This window comes from Siniperca chuatsi, linkage group LG2, assembly GCF_020085105.1.
Source record: "Siniperca chuatsi isolate FFG_IHB_CAS linkage group LG2, ASM2008510v1, whole genome shotgun sequence".
Lineage (NCBI taxonomy): Eukaryota > Metazoa > Chordata > Actinopteri > Centrarchiformes > Sinipercidae > Siniperca > Siniperca chuatsi.
Genome location: NC_058043.1, coordinates 7,011,992 through 7,027,605, shown reverse-complemented (window position 1 = coordinate 7,027,605; position 15,614 = coordinate 7,011,992). Strand labels below are relative to the sequence as shown.

The 15,614-nt window shown below is 38.6% G+C and overlaps 1 protein-coding gene across 1 annotated transcript; it reads right to left on the bottom strand.

The window, feature by feature from the left end:
* Positions 1 to 3,990: 3,990 nt before the first annotated feature.
* gpr37l1a (G protein-coupled receptor 37 like 1a) lies at positions 3,991 to 15,485 on the bottom strand. The gene is made up of 2 exons (XM_044172961.1): positions 15,375 to 15,485; positions 3,991 to 9,926 (listed from the first exon to the last, which is right to left on the bottom strand). Exon 2 carries the CDS (start codon positions 9,774 to 9,776, stop codon positions 8,904 to 8,906), a length of 873 nt encoding a protein of 290 aa, XP_044028896.1. The 5' UTR covers positions 9,777 to 9,926; positions 15,375 to 15,485; the 3' UTR covers positions 3,991 to 8,903.
* Positions 15,486 to 15,614: the final 129 nt, after the last annotated feature.

Genomic DNA, 15,614 nt, shown 5'->3' with positions numbered 1-15,614 from the left:
AGTAGAGTAAGAAAATGGAGGTACTCAAGTATAGTACAATTACCTCAAAGTTGTACTTAAGTACAGTACTTGAGTAAATGTATGTACAGTTGACGCAAAGCACTATTGTTTTTCCGTCATGACTCAATACAGCTAATGTAGGGAGCGATTATCTACATTACTTGTAACTGAAAATAACCTTTTTTGTGCACGCTGTAATAACTTGATTTCCACGATGTAGAAATCAAAATTTTTTATTAATCTATGTGGAATCTGGGGGAATAACGTGAACTTGCATCTTGTCTGGAGTTCAACCTTTATAAAATCTATTTCTTGTAGTTATTTCTTTAGGGGACAGTGCACATGATTCCACACTGACCTTTTGAAAACATCCTTGTAAATGTGCAACAGCTAATTCAATGTTTCAAGAGTTTCAAGGTTTAGCATTAAGCAAAAGTTATAAATAAACTTAAAGGAAGACTTTAACATATTTGGAAATATGTTTATTTTCTGTCTCTCTAAAAGTGAGATGAGAGAACTGAAATCAATCTCATGTCTGTGTGTTAAGTACGGAGCTGGAGTCAGGATGTAGTTAGCCTAGCTTAGCATAATGAGTGGAAGCAGGTGGAAACAGCTAGCCTGGCTCTGTCCAAAGTTCATAAATACACCACCAACACCTCTAAAGCTAATCAATTTACACGTTGTATCAGTAGAAAAGAACACCAAAGATTCAGTACGATATTTGTTAGTTTAACAAATCCAGATACTGAACCAACTTGGGAACCAGATCCAATATACTGAAACCTAACCCTAGAATCCCCAAGTCTCAAAATGTCTTAAGAAGGTAAGACATCTTGTTGGCCCTAAACGAAATCAACAAATATACCTTTAATACTTTAAATATTGACAATAAAAATGAACAGAAGGCCCCCTGGTGTCCGAAAGGTCCTAAGCAACCAAGTTTGCTGATGCCTCGTGCTGGCTCTGCATCAAGTCAGCAGAGCGGTCCACTTGTGGACAGAACGCTGTTAGCATTGCTGATTAGCGGTGGGCTGTTGTCTTGGCAATGGTTGCTGCTAACAGATATTGTGCTGTGTATTTCCTGATCCTGCTGAGGCTGGAGGCAGAACAAGTCAAGTATAAAAAAACAACTGTCAGAGCACACAGAGGAGAGCCTGGACATCAATACACTGAGGCCCAAATACATGAAGGCCAGCACTTTTATTTTGAAAGTGTTACATGACATATCCATTTTGCAATGGAGACTATTAACTGTTTCATAACTCAAAAACTTTATCTTATTTTGTTAACCTGTTATTTAGAAAACAGTGCCAGTATTTTGCATGTTTTAGCCCATTTCCTACACATCATGTGTTACAGTGAAGACTTTTCAACAGACTCTGTACTTATAATTGTGCAGTAAGTGCATTACCATGCTAAGCTAAAGTAACTTTGACAACAGTAAAAGCAAACTGACACGTTGACTGTTGGAAACACTTTATAATAAGGTTACAAAACACATGCTTAAGTAATGCTCACCGTTAACAAATGATCAAGTCACTATGAGTTTATGTTTTATTAGTTAATGGATCATCACAGTTACTTCATACATTAATTTATATGCTACCAAATTAGCTGGAATCAAATAACATGAAAAGAAGAATTTCAGACCTGTGTTTTTGACCCACGACAGGAACTCATCCTGCATGAATTCATGCATTAAATCATCATAAGTCATGATGATGCATTAATTAAATGTGTTTTTAACCTTATTATTACCAAAGAGTCTCTCTTAAAGTTGGTTTTCACATGTAAAAGAATAAATAGAAACCAATGGTTTAAGAAATGTAAACACTTTTTTGTAAATTTGCAGTAATATAAGGCATATCATCGCTGTCCAGTCAAAGCCACATATCTCCAATTTTAGTGATTTGGAAATTTTTAGATAAACTGAAGTGTTACTAAAGTGTTGTTTCGGTAGTTCAGAAAATCCTCCTACTTGTTAAGCTAAATAAACCATTTGAAATCTCATTGCATTAGCTGAAAAAACACAGTCACACAGCTAAAAACGGGGCTTTTCTTTTTAAAAAAGTCATAAAAAGTTGACATGTTGGAGATACAGGGTTTATATTATTATAAAACACTGGTATGGTCCTTTAAAATTGATGCTGTTGCTTTAAAGTATAAAGGATGATTGGGTCTTTCTGGTTTTGTCCATTATTTTTATCAGTTAGTTCACTAAGACAGTAACATCCTTAAAAAGAAGTCTGACGGGTCGAGAAACACGAGCAGTCAGATGATCAGACAGTTTGGAAACAAACCAACAGTTTTTCGAGATTATCAAACCACTTTATCAGGAGTAAAAACTGAAAGGCAGTGTAACCGGTATGTCGTACTACTAAGAGCAGCGCTAAGTTGTAAGTTGTAATTGTTTGCTGTGTGATGTCCAACAAGAAGCTTAGAGGTCTCAAACCATAATGAAAATACCTAAAGTTTATATATATTGCACATTTCGCACTGAAGTCGAGTTTTTGACTGATTGTGTATTGATGAAGCCAAGAGATTGTGGGACTGTTAGCAGAAAATACTTTTTTCGTTTGGTTATGGGTGTTTTTTATGGCAATATAGAGGTCTGAAGTGAAACTGGAATTTCCAGGTTCTGTTCCAGGTGTGAGAAAACCTCATTCAAAATCACATTGACATTTGTAATAATGCATCTTACTAAAAATCCAGGCCTACAACATAACCTTACCCAGAAGGATGTTGTGTGGTTCACACCATATGTTCAAATACAAAATATCTTCATAGACATTTAACAAACACCATTTTCCATAAGTCCACAGACCATCAAGGTTAAATGTCACGGCTTGAAAGACGAGGAGAGTCTGATGACGAGTGAGTGTCCGCAGTGATTTCAGACATGTCTGAACTGCAAATAATGTAGACAGACAGCAGAGAGATTACAGCTAAAAACTTGATATTGGACATTATGGATATGGAAGAAACCAAGTTACGATGCATGCTGCTGTGCTGATGAATTTCATGGGTGCTGTAGTTTTTTTGTGTGGCGACAAATAAATCGTGGTTTAGTGACTAATTAAAAAATAATGCATGAGAGACTGCACTGCATTACAGAGTAATCACATGACCATAATGCCTCAAACCTAACACGTCTGTCTTTGGGGTATAAGGAAACTGTTGGAGCACCTGAGGGAGCCCACAGGAACATGCAGTCCACACACACACAGGCCCCAGTCGGGTTCAAACCCAGGACCTTGTTGGTTTTAGACCATATTGCTAACTTGAGGCCACCATGCTGCTGTGTCTCGGCTGGTTGTCAAGGCAACCAAGAAGAGAAGAGTTTGGGTTTTGGCTTATCTGGGTGGATCGCAGCAGTTTTTCCTCCCCTGCATCTCTGCCCTCTTTCTTCTCTCTCTCTTCAGTGACTGGGGCAGCTGGTGGGAGGTGGTGGGTGTTGTGTAGCTTAGCAACTCCCTTGGTGGATGGCGATTGATATGCAGCTTTGTTCAAGTGTCTCTCTCTCTGAGCCAAGGAGGGGGACGCCTGAACAAAGCAGGCCTTATTGAAGCTTCCCCTCCTCCTTCTCTTTGCCCAGGCACAACAACGTGGGAGGACAAATATTTCAGCTCAAAGGAACCAAGACTGAACTTACAGCAGCACCGACATCTGTGAAGGGCCTCCAGGTGTCCCCAGAAAAATGAATGCATTATGTCTTCATAGTATTCAAACAGAAGTTGTCTATACACTACGAACTTCTTAATTCACTCAAAATAATCAACCCACTGAAATCAACAGGTAAAATCTTCTTCTACTGCTTCCTTTATCTGATTAAATGTGTGTCTTTGGGTCTTCTATGACATATTAAAATATCCGATTGGTAGAACCTCCACCCCCCATCCATGTTCCTGTGTGTTGGTATACCAGGTGCTTCTTGTTTGACATACTGAGAGTTTCCTCTTTTCTTTAGTTGTGGAAACCAGAAACCGAGACTGAAACTTCAACTGTTTATTGGGTAAAAAGGCATAAAATTCAATGTACAGTCAATGTCAAGCTCAAATCTCCACACAAGAGAAACTCCCATTCTTTTAAGCCTTTTTTAAAGGAACATTTTGTGAAATACTTTTTTCTTTGTCTTTCCTATTGTCAGATGAGAAGATGGATATCAGTTTCATCTCTTTCAAAAAGATATGTTGGATTGATGTATTGAGTTAGATCATTCTTGGATTAGTCTAAGAACAAAAATTACACAAAAATAAAAAAACATGAGCCGGCTCTGGCCCAACCATAGCTGCCAGATTTGGCTCAGGTTTAGGGGTGTGGGCTTAGGTAGATTTGGGCTGAGAGTCAGCTCCTGTTAGCACCAGCTGTGGGCCTGCAACCAGAATCAGACCAAGTGAACTTAATTGCTTAATTTCTCTCTCTGAGCAACACAGAGAGACTGATGCACGCTTTTATAACTAGCAGGCTAAAACTACAGTAATGCTCTCCTTTCTGGTCTACCAAAGAACACAAAAAATCTGCTACAATTAGTTCAAAATGCAGCTGCACGAGAGCTGACTAAAACCAAGAGGAGAGCACACATTACACCTATTTTAGTCTTTACACTGGTTACCTGTTTTCGTATTGATTTTAAAATTATTTTATTTGTTTATAAGGCACTACATGGCCTTGCATCAGACTACCTCTCAGAAATGTTTTTAGTTTATGAACCAGGAAGGCCTTTCAGATCCTCCGGTTCTTCTCTTTTAGCGGATCCAAAAAGCAGAACAGAAACATTTGGAGATGCTGCGTTCAGCCACGACGCTCTGAGCCGCTGGAACAGCCTTCCAGAGGATCTGAGAGCAGCTGAAAACACTGATATTTTTAAACGTAAACTAAAAACCCATCTATTTAGTCAGGCTTTTATGTAGTATTTTTTTAATAATTTCATGGTTTTATTATTTATATGTATTTTATCATTATTATCTATTTATTTTTTTAATATTTTACTTTAATTATTGATTTTTTTATTATCCTAACTATACATCTTTTATTGTTGTCTTATTCATTTAACTTTTAGTTTTTGATTGTTTTAGTGTGCATTAGTCTCTAAATCCATTTTTCATACCCTAAATGCAGTCATTCCCTTGTAAAGCACTTTGAATTGTATTTAATTTGTCTGAAAGGTGCTATATAAATAAAGTGTGATTGATTAATAATTGGACTGATTACTGCAACCAGCCATGCCCAGGTGCCTTCAGGTGGTGTTGTGTTTTCCGTGTTCATGAAAAGGGTCCAATTAAATAATGAATTAGAGATTTGCGTTTTTATGAATTCAGCAACAGGACCTGTTACACCTGTTGTTTACCGGTTAGTCTGAAAGAAAGAGGGACTGCAGACTTTTAGCAGCAGTTAAAAACACAATGTCTACTTTCTTCTAAGTTATTGTGGGCACAAGATCCATATCTTGATCCATATATTATCTTGCACAGACAAGACAGAATCTCATCTCTATCAAGATATGAATCTTGTGCCCAGATATCATAATATTATTATAAAAAATCTTATCTTTTGAGACTTCTGGGGTTCCGTAGAGGACAACTTGTTTGAAATGTGTTGTATTTTCTTTACGTACCTGTGTATTAGGTTTTTCATTTCTAAAGATGACTTTCTGCCAACATTAGAAGGTATTCACAAAGTTGTGACATTTTTGGAAAAGATGGATGACTTGTTTTTTTTTACATCAATATATTAAAAATATTTTAAAAAGCTGTGAAACGCCTGAAAATACTTGGTTAAGCAATGAATTTCCAGTCTGCTCGCTCCAGCAAAGCAGCAGTCACAGAGCGACTATGTGTATTATGTCTTCAGAAACTCAAAGGCCAACTGTTATTGTGAAGCTGTGACCTTCAATAATTGAATAATGACAAAAAGGAGCGTCACAGTCAGGCATGAACAGCTTTCTGCTTCAGTGGGTGTTGAGAGCATTGCTGCGCAGCATTCCTTCCAATGGAGATCAGAGTATAACATGAGCCATCTCTCTTTTTCCAAATAAAATGAATCTACATAAAGATTCTCCAAAAGTGTTCAGATGCTTTTGGAACAAATGCAACTCTCCACCAGAAAACTCTTCCTTTTCAGTCTTTGGCCTGTTTTTCCTTCTTTGTTTGGAAAACAACAAAATTTCTCCTCCCCCCATTTTTTTTGTTTCTTCTATTGTTTTTCCTCTTTTTCTGTTTTCTATCTGTCTTTTCTCTCTGACTTTATTTGTACTCATGCTTGGCAGCTTACCATTTGATTTAACTCTTAACTGGACCTGGATGTCTGCAGATTTAAATCTAATACTTACTACTATAAGAAAATTCCCATTTAACAGGTGACACACTTGGAGGAAATTCTAGCTTTTTCATGGGAGCCAACTTACAGGACATGGCTGAAGTTATTTTATATTTTTCTTATTGTCAACAAATGCCATGTGCAGACCAAAACCAACAATGTGTTATTCCGTCTCTCTATATTTTCAGACGTCCCTACCCTGTCATTGGCACTCAGCCCCAAGCCGATTGTTTCCTACTGAAGACTTAAATCTTTAAAAATGACTAACAAAGACTCAGTAATTTCCTAAAACAGCTGATCACTGTAGTTTTTAATCAAAAGTTACTCATCAGAAGTAAATAACACATTTGTCAGGGACTATTTTCATCTGTGGATTAATACACATTTGGTGCTCTAGTGAGTATTTACAGCACAATAGTTTTTGGACAACAAAGGAGCTCTATGGCACAGATGAATAAGATATATCAGGTTTTCGATACACAGATAATACTTGTTAGTGGGATAAGTTCATTGTTGGTTTGATCTTTCCATGGGATTTGTTGACAATAAGAAAAATATCACCAGACTTGTCTTTTAAGATGTGATTATGCTGCTGAAAGAAAAATTCTGTAGTTTTTATTTAAAAAATCATAACCAACTCATAAAAACTTCATATTTAAAATAAGTAAAAAGAGCACTTCCAGAGTTTCATCTGCTGAACGGACTGTGAAAGGTGTAACTCATTTCTATTCCAATTAGCAGTGGAATAAAAGGCTCTGTAAACACAGATAGAGCATTCATCAACAGCTCTACTGTTTGTATCAGTTAATAAAGTGTATACCAGACATTACAAAAAACACACTGAGAGGGAATTACTCACAAGTTTTTTCTTGAAGAAAATCTAAACTTTACTAAACCAAAAGACAAGTAAAAAAATCTCAAACTTCACACTGAATTGTTTCATGTAGCTTCAAATTTTTTGATTGATCTTGACTAATATGATCTCATCCCTTTTTAACCTGCTGTCTACACAGCATGCGTTTCACACGCGCGTAGCTGCAACGTACTACTTACACAACACATCCTGTGTAGACACAGTGTAAGTCGGGCATATGAGCAGCAACAGCAAAATCATGTTTTTTAAAAAAAAAAAAAAAAACAGCTCACAAAGTTCACAGCAGTCTGTCAGTCTGCTGACAAAAGTCTCAGTACATCTACATTTTCAGTTTAGCAATTTTAAAATCCCCCAAACTCAAATTACCCAGTTTGTCTCTATAATACAGTACTTAGAGCAGATGATACTAATATCCTGAATGAGCATTAGAAAATGATTAATAACTATAACATGTAAAATGTATCGTAAAAAACTGCAAAACAATGGGTCCTACAATAACAGGATTAAATCCATCACAGGTGGACAACACTAAACTCCTTTTTTTTTTTTTAAAAACATACTCTATATTGTATATAATCATCTAACGCTTGCTTCTGCTCCTACAGTGGCTCCACACCATCAGTTCATTCAGACTGAGATTAAAGGATTATTCCAATTTATGACAACTATTATTTTGGTACTTTTTGTTGCTGTTTCCATCATTTCTATCAGTTATAATAATATTGTACTCACCAAGTTAATAGCTGAGATCTAAGAAAACAGTGTTTTCACAGTTTGACAGGTCAAGGAACACAAACAGTCAGACGATCAGACAGGTTGGAAACAAATCTGTAGGTTAGATGAACTTAATGTGGAAGAGAAAACTAAGTCAACGATGTCAACATCCATTACAGACCCACTTCCTGCTTCAACTTTGACCTACTGTACTTACTGTAGTTGTAGTTTTACCTTCAATAAAACTAGCTATACTGCCAAATAAAGTGGATTAGATACACTACATGACCAAGAGTATGTGAACAACCCAACACAGTATGTGGACATCTGAACATTACCCCCATATCATGTATTACCACATCTGCTGCTCTAACAGCCTCCACTCTTCTAGTTTCAGACTTTCCACCAGATGTTGGAACCTGGCTGCAGGAATTTGCTCCCATTCAGCCACAAGAGCATCAGCGAGGTCAAACACTGATGGTGGGTGATAAGGTCTGGTTTGCAGTCGGTGTTCCAGTTCATCCCAAAAGTGTTGGATTGGGGTGAAGTCAGGCCTCTGTGCAGGCCAGTCAAGTTCTTCCACACCAAACTGGGAAAACCACTTCTTTATGGAGCTGGCTTTGTGCATGGGGACATTGTCATGTAGAAACAGGAAAGGAACAAACTGTTGCCACAAAGTTGGAAGCACACTATTGTCTAAAACATCACAAGTAGCATAAAGCTTTCCCTTCATAGGAACTAAGAGACCAAACCAGGAAAAACAGACTGAGACAGGGGTGTCCACATTGTTTTGGCCATATAGTGTGATCCGGATAAACTGTCGGTTTGTTTCCAACTTGTCTGATCATCCGATCATATGAGATATCTGCTTTTAACATGGTGAGTACAATATTATTATAACTTACACAAATGATGGACAAAACTAAGAAAATAAGACCCAAGTTGTAATAAACCGAAATGATCCTTTAAAGTTACATGCAGCTAAATGCAGTGCTGGGCCTCAGCAGGGCGTCCCGATAGCTGTTGAAGAGTCTTTCGCTGTGTCATAGAAGACTGCTGGTTCTGTCGCTAACATGCTCTTCGTCTCCTCTTTGCTGGAAGGAGACAGGGAGGATGGGGAGGGCGATGTGGGCGAGGAGAGGTTGGAGGTGGCGGTGGTTGAAGCAGATGACGATGAAGAGGAGTTGCCGTCGGGAAGGCACTCTTCACAGCAGCAGCAGCAGCAGTCCATGAAGGCCTGGCCCAGCGAGCGACACAGGAATAGAAGCAATACCGGTGTCGCCGAGCAACGCACAAACAGCAGGAACTGTCCAATCAGACTCAGTGCTGGCAGAGCCAGAGCCGGGAGCGCAGCGGACACATGGACGGAGACGTACGCCAGGGTGATGTTACAAATGCTCTCCGGCAGATTGCATGTGATGTACAAGATGGTGAGTGCCATCACAGTGGAACGCAGCCTCTGCTCTCTCACATGCCGCTTTTTCTTTGTCGAGGAAGAAGACGAAGAGGAGGACGAGCATCTGGCGGTCACCTTGTCACCACTGGGTTTCTGTGGAAGACGCTGGGCTAACACTTGCCTCGTCACCAAGTCGCAGGCCAGAGTGAAGAGCAGCGGCAAACAGATGTAGCATCCAAAGAACCACCACATGCGAGCCTCATGGTAGGTCAGCACCAGAGAGTAGATGTTCTCTGGGAGCTCCACAGACGGCTCACGGACACAGATATCCACCTTAAACGCGCCTGTTCGGGCCCTGAATGCAGCCATCAGTGAGCCTCCTGACTGGCTCTGCTGCGGGTCAGTGGTGAGCGTTGGCAGGCTGACAGTTTCCTGGAGGAGCTGCCACAGCAGCAGCTCAGGGGCGGCCAGCACCATGGAGCCCACCCAGATGACGGACAGCTTGGATAGGATCGACTGGCAGGGCTCCACCTTTGGCGTCTGAAGGGGCCCGGGGCCGGTGGCCGCATGGAAGCGATCAATACTCAGAGCACAGAGGCTGAATGTGGCCACACCCAGAGAGGTCACCTGAACGAGAAATGAGAGAGAGTGGCGTGGAAACAAAGGTTAATGGAACAAGTTTCTTGGGGAAGAAAATAGTTTTAGAGATCAGGAATAAGCATTTAATAAGAACAATGTTTGGGTTGCCAGGTTGAGAAAAAATCCTTCAGCTGGTGGTGACTTTTTATCTAGTTCTTTCATTCATCAGAAAGACCACTTCAATGTTGATAAGTTATTAGTAAAGGGTTATTAAAATAATCCATTAAGTCCATCCATCCACAATACAATCTACAATCTTTGCCCGCTTATATTACGGGGGGCTGGAGCTTATCCCAGTTTAGATTGGGCGAGAGGTAGGGTACACCTGGACAGATCACCAGTCCATGTGTAGACAGACAACCAGTAAATGTTAGTTAGTTCCAGCACGTAACTGCTCCTAAAGTCCAGCTCTGTACTAGGACATGAGATCGATACATCTAAACACCTCACCCTCAGAAAGAAAGAGAATAAGTATATTTCCCACAATGTTTAAATCTTTAAAGTATCGCTTTAATAGAGCTGCAAAGCTGTATTGAATTCAAAACGCTTCCTCATTGCAGTTGTGAACACAACATAGCACCATCAATCCAAAATTGACCCAGAATCCAAAAGTAAATTCATTTAAACTGCAAATTGTAAACTCAGTTTTCTCAACAATGTAATCTTTAGCTTCAGCTCGCCATTAGCGGCACACGTAACAGAATTTGAAGCTCTGTGAGTGAATGTTTCTTTCCGAAAAACACCTTATCTTTTCATGTCCACAGGCTTGTACCTTTGACTTTTTTTTATTTAAAAAAAAAAAAGATATTTTCTAACACAGTCGTTCATGTTTTGTAGTGATGATTCAACCAGGAGTGCTCCAACTGTAAATCACCATTGTCTATGGGAAAAATTAATGTGATTTGCAACTCTTTTTATGTTATGTATATGTTGTAAAAAACAAATTGGTCCATTAGGTCTGCAGGGTAAGTGGTCCAATGGCCGATTTCGCCCAAATGTTGTTCTAATTTATGGCTAATAACTGAAAAACATTAGTAATTTATTTATTACCATTGATAAAGCCATTAGTTACGATGTATAAACCTTTTATAAAGGCTGCCTTATTATGAAGTGGTACTGAAAAGGGTACATTTTTGGTATCAGCATTGAAACTCTGGTACTGTAAACCATCTAATACAGTTTTTTATAATTCAATATGACTTTTTTTAGCAGAGCTACTTGCAGGTTTAACCTGCAGGTTGCCCCTTGCACTGTATTCATTCACCCTGCTGCTCTGACTCAGTCAGACGTGACCTGTTAGCACGACTGAGAACTCAGACAGAACAAGACTTCATGCAGACGGTCTAAACTGAGCACAGGAAGGTGTTTTGTTGCTTAAAGAACAGATTTAAGGACTTTTTCTGCCTTGTTATTCCTGCAGCCAATAGGTGAATTAGCCATAATTACAGTAATAAGACCTTGGTTGTGAAAAACAGCTTTAGAATACAGAAATGGGGAAATAAAAGGAGCCACAGAGGAAATAAAGAGCCATTATGTTGCGACAGCTCTTAGCTTACAGACTGGGGACAGTTATTGGTGCCTCGTGCACATTAAAGTCGGTGGTTTTGGCCAAAAACACAGACTATCATTACAGAGACTGTCCTCCCTCTGTGAGTGCTTAATGACCTCAAACAGTTAAGACACAACTCAAGATAATTAACACAGAGCTCTAATTAGCATGAAAATGGTTTAACTAACAGAGCACAGGGGCAGCTGGCAGCCTGACCTGCTTTCAACACAGCTCAATACAACATTCAGAGTACAAACTGCTAAAGACCACTTTAAAAAATGTTAATTAATTAACATAAAAATAGTGATGAAACAAAGAAGAGAGGAGGCCAGCAGCCTGACCTTGTTAAAGACTGTTTCATACAAGCTGTTATTACAAATGAGTAAAACTCCACTTAAGTGATTTAAAGCTCTGTAGGCGTACGGAGCTGGTTTAGAGCCAAAAACAAGGACTCCACAGGCCGGCAGAGTCTGCGTCCATGTTGAGACTGATGAAGCCAATGAAAATCCAACAATGAGCAACAAAGAGGCTGTGAGAGCTCCACATTATTACTCTGTGAGGGCAACTCACCCTCTAAACTAAGCTGCTGATTGGCTGAGCTTTTAACTTAACTTAAATAATCCTCTGGACTGTAGGGACAAGGCGATAAGGAAATATTATATTTAGAGCTGCAATGATTAGTCAATTAGTCGATCGTCAGAAAAACAACTGGCAACTATTTTGATAATCCATTAAGCGTTATAAGTCATTTTTCAAGCAATAATGCCAAAAATGGCCGTTTTCAGCATTCAAATATGAAGATTTCCTGCTTTTCTCTGTTTTATATTATTGTAAACTGAACCTTAGGGGGGTTTTGACTGTTGGCCTTGGATTCGGACAAACTGGTATGGATATGTTTCACTATTTTCTGACATTTTATAGACTAAATGATGAATCAATGAATCGACAAAATAATTGATTATTAAAGTAATGATCGATTATTAAAGTAATTTCCTCTTGCAAACATTCCCTTGTTCCAGCATCTCAACTGTGAGAACATGCAGCTTTTCTTTGTTTCATGATATTGTCGAATGAATACCTTTGAGTTTTCGACTGTCTTCAAATTTCTTGGAAAAACAAGAAGACAAGAAGATGTGCTGTCTTGGGCTTTGGAGTTGTTATGTTTTTTTTTTTTACTATTTTCTTACGTTTTATAGACCAAAAAAATGTATTAATTATGCGATACTCAAAATAATCGTTAGTCGCAGTCCTAGATATGATCTTGTCTTGTCATCTGATTGATGTCGTGAGGGAGGGAGCGCTGTAGAGCAGGCCCACTGATCCACTGATAAAAGGTTGGTGGTTTGATTCCCAGCTCCTCCCCCTCCACATCTCGAAGGGTCTTTGAGCAAGATACTGAACCCCAAATTCCTCCCAATGTGTGTATATGTGGGAAAAAATGTGAAGTCACTGCAGGTAAAAGCACCTGCCAAATCAATGTAACGTAACATTGTGACATATAGCATTTCAATATCTGACAATATTCCTATTAATATTGTGATGATTAAAACTACCTATTGGACAGCAGGTGATGTAAACATGCTCTACACAAGTACGCACATGCAGGTACATTTTCTATTTTTCATAGTTAGCTGTTCAATTATATTTTTTGCAAGTCGTATCTAAATGAAAGCAGTTCTTTCATGGAAAAACACAGCAGCTTATAACTGACTATATTTGGGTTTTGGTTGGTGACAAAACAAGACATTTTAAAAAGTCACTTTGGAAAAAATAATCTGCTCATTAATCGATAACAAAATATGAAAATAATGGTTAGTTGCAGCTCTAGTCTCCATGTTGTTTCCAAGCCTTCTCCATGCTGCCAGGAATGAAAGTCAAGTGGAGAAATACTAAATCCTAGTGCGGAAACACTGAAAATAACCTGAAAATGTGTATGTTTTAAAATGTGGGATGTGAACTCCCCCGAGCCCTAAAGCACAACTTGTCCTCCATGTCTCCTAATTCAGCTGCTGCTGGTTCATCCTGAGCCGACGTGTTGTACTAATAAAGGACTGGAGCCTGGCCCCAGACGTTTCTGTTTTTATCACGTTTTTCTCCTGTTTTCGTTAGAGGCAGCAATAATTTCATTGTTGAGACTTAGTTTTAATGTCCATAGTACCACTTGTAAAATATCTTCATAATACTGCTCTATCCTGCATTTATGCACACACTTTATATCCTGCACTTAAACTGCATTTTGTTGCCTTGTACTTGTACACGTGTAATAAAGTTGAATCTAATCTTTTGGGTCTCTACACTCCACACACCAGTTAATAAACATCCCAGTTCCCGATAACTACGTCTCTGTGTTTCATCGTTTGGCTCAGTGAGCTGAAGAAGAAGAGTTGCTTCATGCGGGGCCCCGCTGGCCTCCCCTGATGGACCATAACAGCACGTCTGTTGAAAGCAAAGACTGCTCTGAGTCTGAAACTGAGGCGCAACAAGACACAAACAGGCCATTCATCACAGACCTGGATGTCTCTTTATTAAAACATTTACGATGAGTTCAACATGGGGGTGTAAAAACAGCACTGATTGTGAAGGCAGACTCGGGGACTGATTAATTGTCATCACATTAAGTTGTTTGTTTTAACTGTTTAACTTGTTGGACATCTCTTTGCCTCACTATGATATCTGAGTTTTGGTACAGATATAAAGTACTTAAAAGACTTTTTGTAGCAATTTAACTCAGGGTTTGGTTCATTTCTAGCCTACAGTGAGTTAACCAGTGCTAAAATAAATGGTCCATTAAACGATTACTCAAAAGTCATTTTTCCATCAAAAACACGAACCATTCTCTGGTTGCAGCTTCTCCAATGTGAGAATTTGCTGCTTTTCTCTCTTTTACATCATTGAAAACTGAATATCTTTGGGTTTTGGACTGTTGGTCGGACTAAACAAGATATTTAAGACAACTTTTCTTTAAAAACTTTTTTTTAAAGTTTATTTTATAACATTTTAGCCTACAGACTAATGGAAATAATTCTTTTTTTTTTTTTTAATCAATAGATTAATCAAAAAGCTCTGGAGTTAACTGATAAAACTGTGTAGCTAAAACTTCAGTAGTAACTGTTGCTATAGTTACCTGTAGTTTACATCAAGCAGAGAGGAAAGAAATACGTGTTTTTCAGTTAAACCTTTTTACAAATAATTATAGGCTATTTAAAAAAAAACTACATTTATGCTATTTTATATGTATTATATTTTATTCATTTATTTATGCTGCTTTATTTCATTAAGCTATATTTTGAAAATTTCTCCAAAAAGCACCACAGAGCTTAACTCCTCCCTCTAAGTGTCAGTCTATATGACCTTAAGTCGATAAACTGGACATTGATCATTAACATCTCTGCAATACTTAAATAATTGTGCAATATTCTCTGTTTAATACTCCTGTGCAATATACTCTGTTTTCAGTTTAAAATTCCCTATTTATTGATATTTATTCATACTTCTATTACTGCTGTGCAATATCCACCGTCTCATAATCATCTCAATAAGCTACACTTAACGTGACAGTACATGCACTACTTCTTATATTATTACATTGTATTATACCGTATCAACCTCTAAATCCACTTGGTACTTTACATTTATTTTAGCTTTTATACTTTATATCCACTTGGTACTTAATTTATCTTACCTGTATTATAGCTTATTATATTTTGATTTGCTTAGTACTTCTATTCCTGTGTGCTCTGACGTGATAGAAAGAGTTTCCCCTCGGGGATCAATAAAGTATTTCTGATTCTGATTTTAAGGGACTCGACTAATAGGCATTTTTCTGTGGTATCTTTAAACGATATTAAATGATATAAAAACAATAGTTTTAATGTTTTACACATCACCTGCGCTACTAAGGCAAAGTGAACACCTGCCCGTCACGCGCACACAACTCCTCCTCCTCACCTCCAGATAGGGCACGAGCCGACAGGACACGTCTCCTAGCAACCGCTTCAAGGTGAGCTCGTGGAAGACGACCACTGGAAGGCAGAAGAACAGCACGAGGAAATCCCAGAACGCGAGCCCCGCCAGGATGCAGTTCCACGCGCTCTTCAGGTAGAAGTTATGCCACACGATGCACATGA

Bases quoted from the DNA above. Each gene is read 5' to 3' on its own strand.
- gpr37l1a (XM_044172961.1), bottom strand. From the start codon at position 9,776: ATGGTGCTGGCCGCCCCTGAGCTGCTGCTGTGGCAGCTCCTCCAGGAA.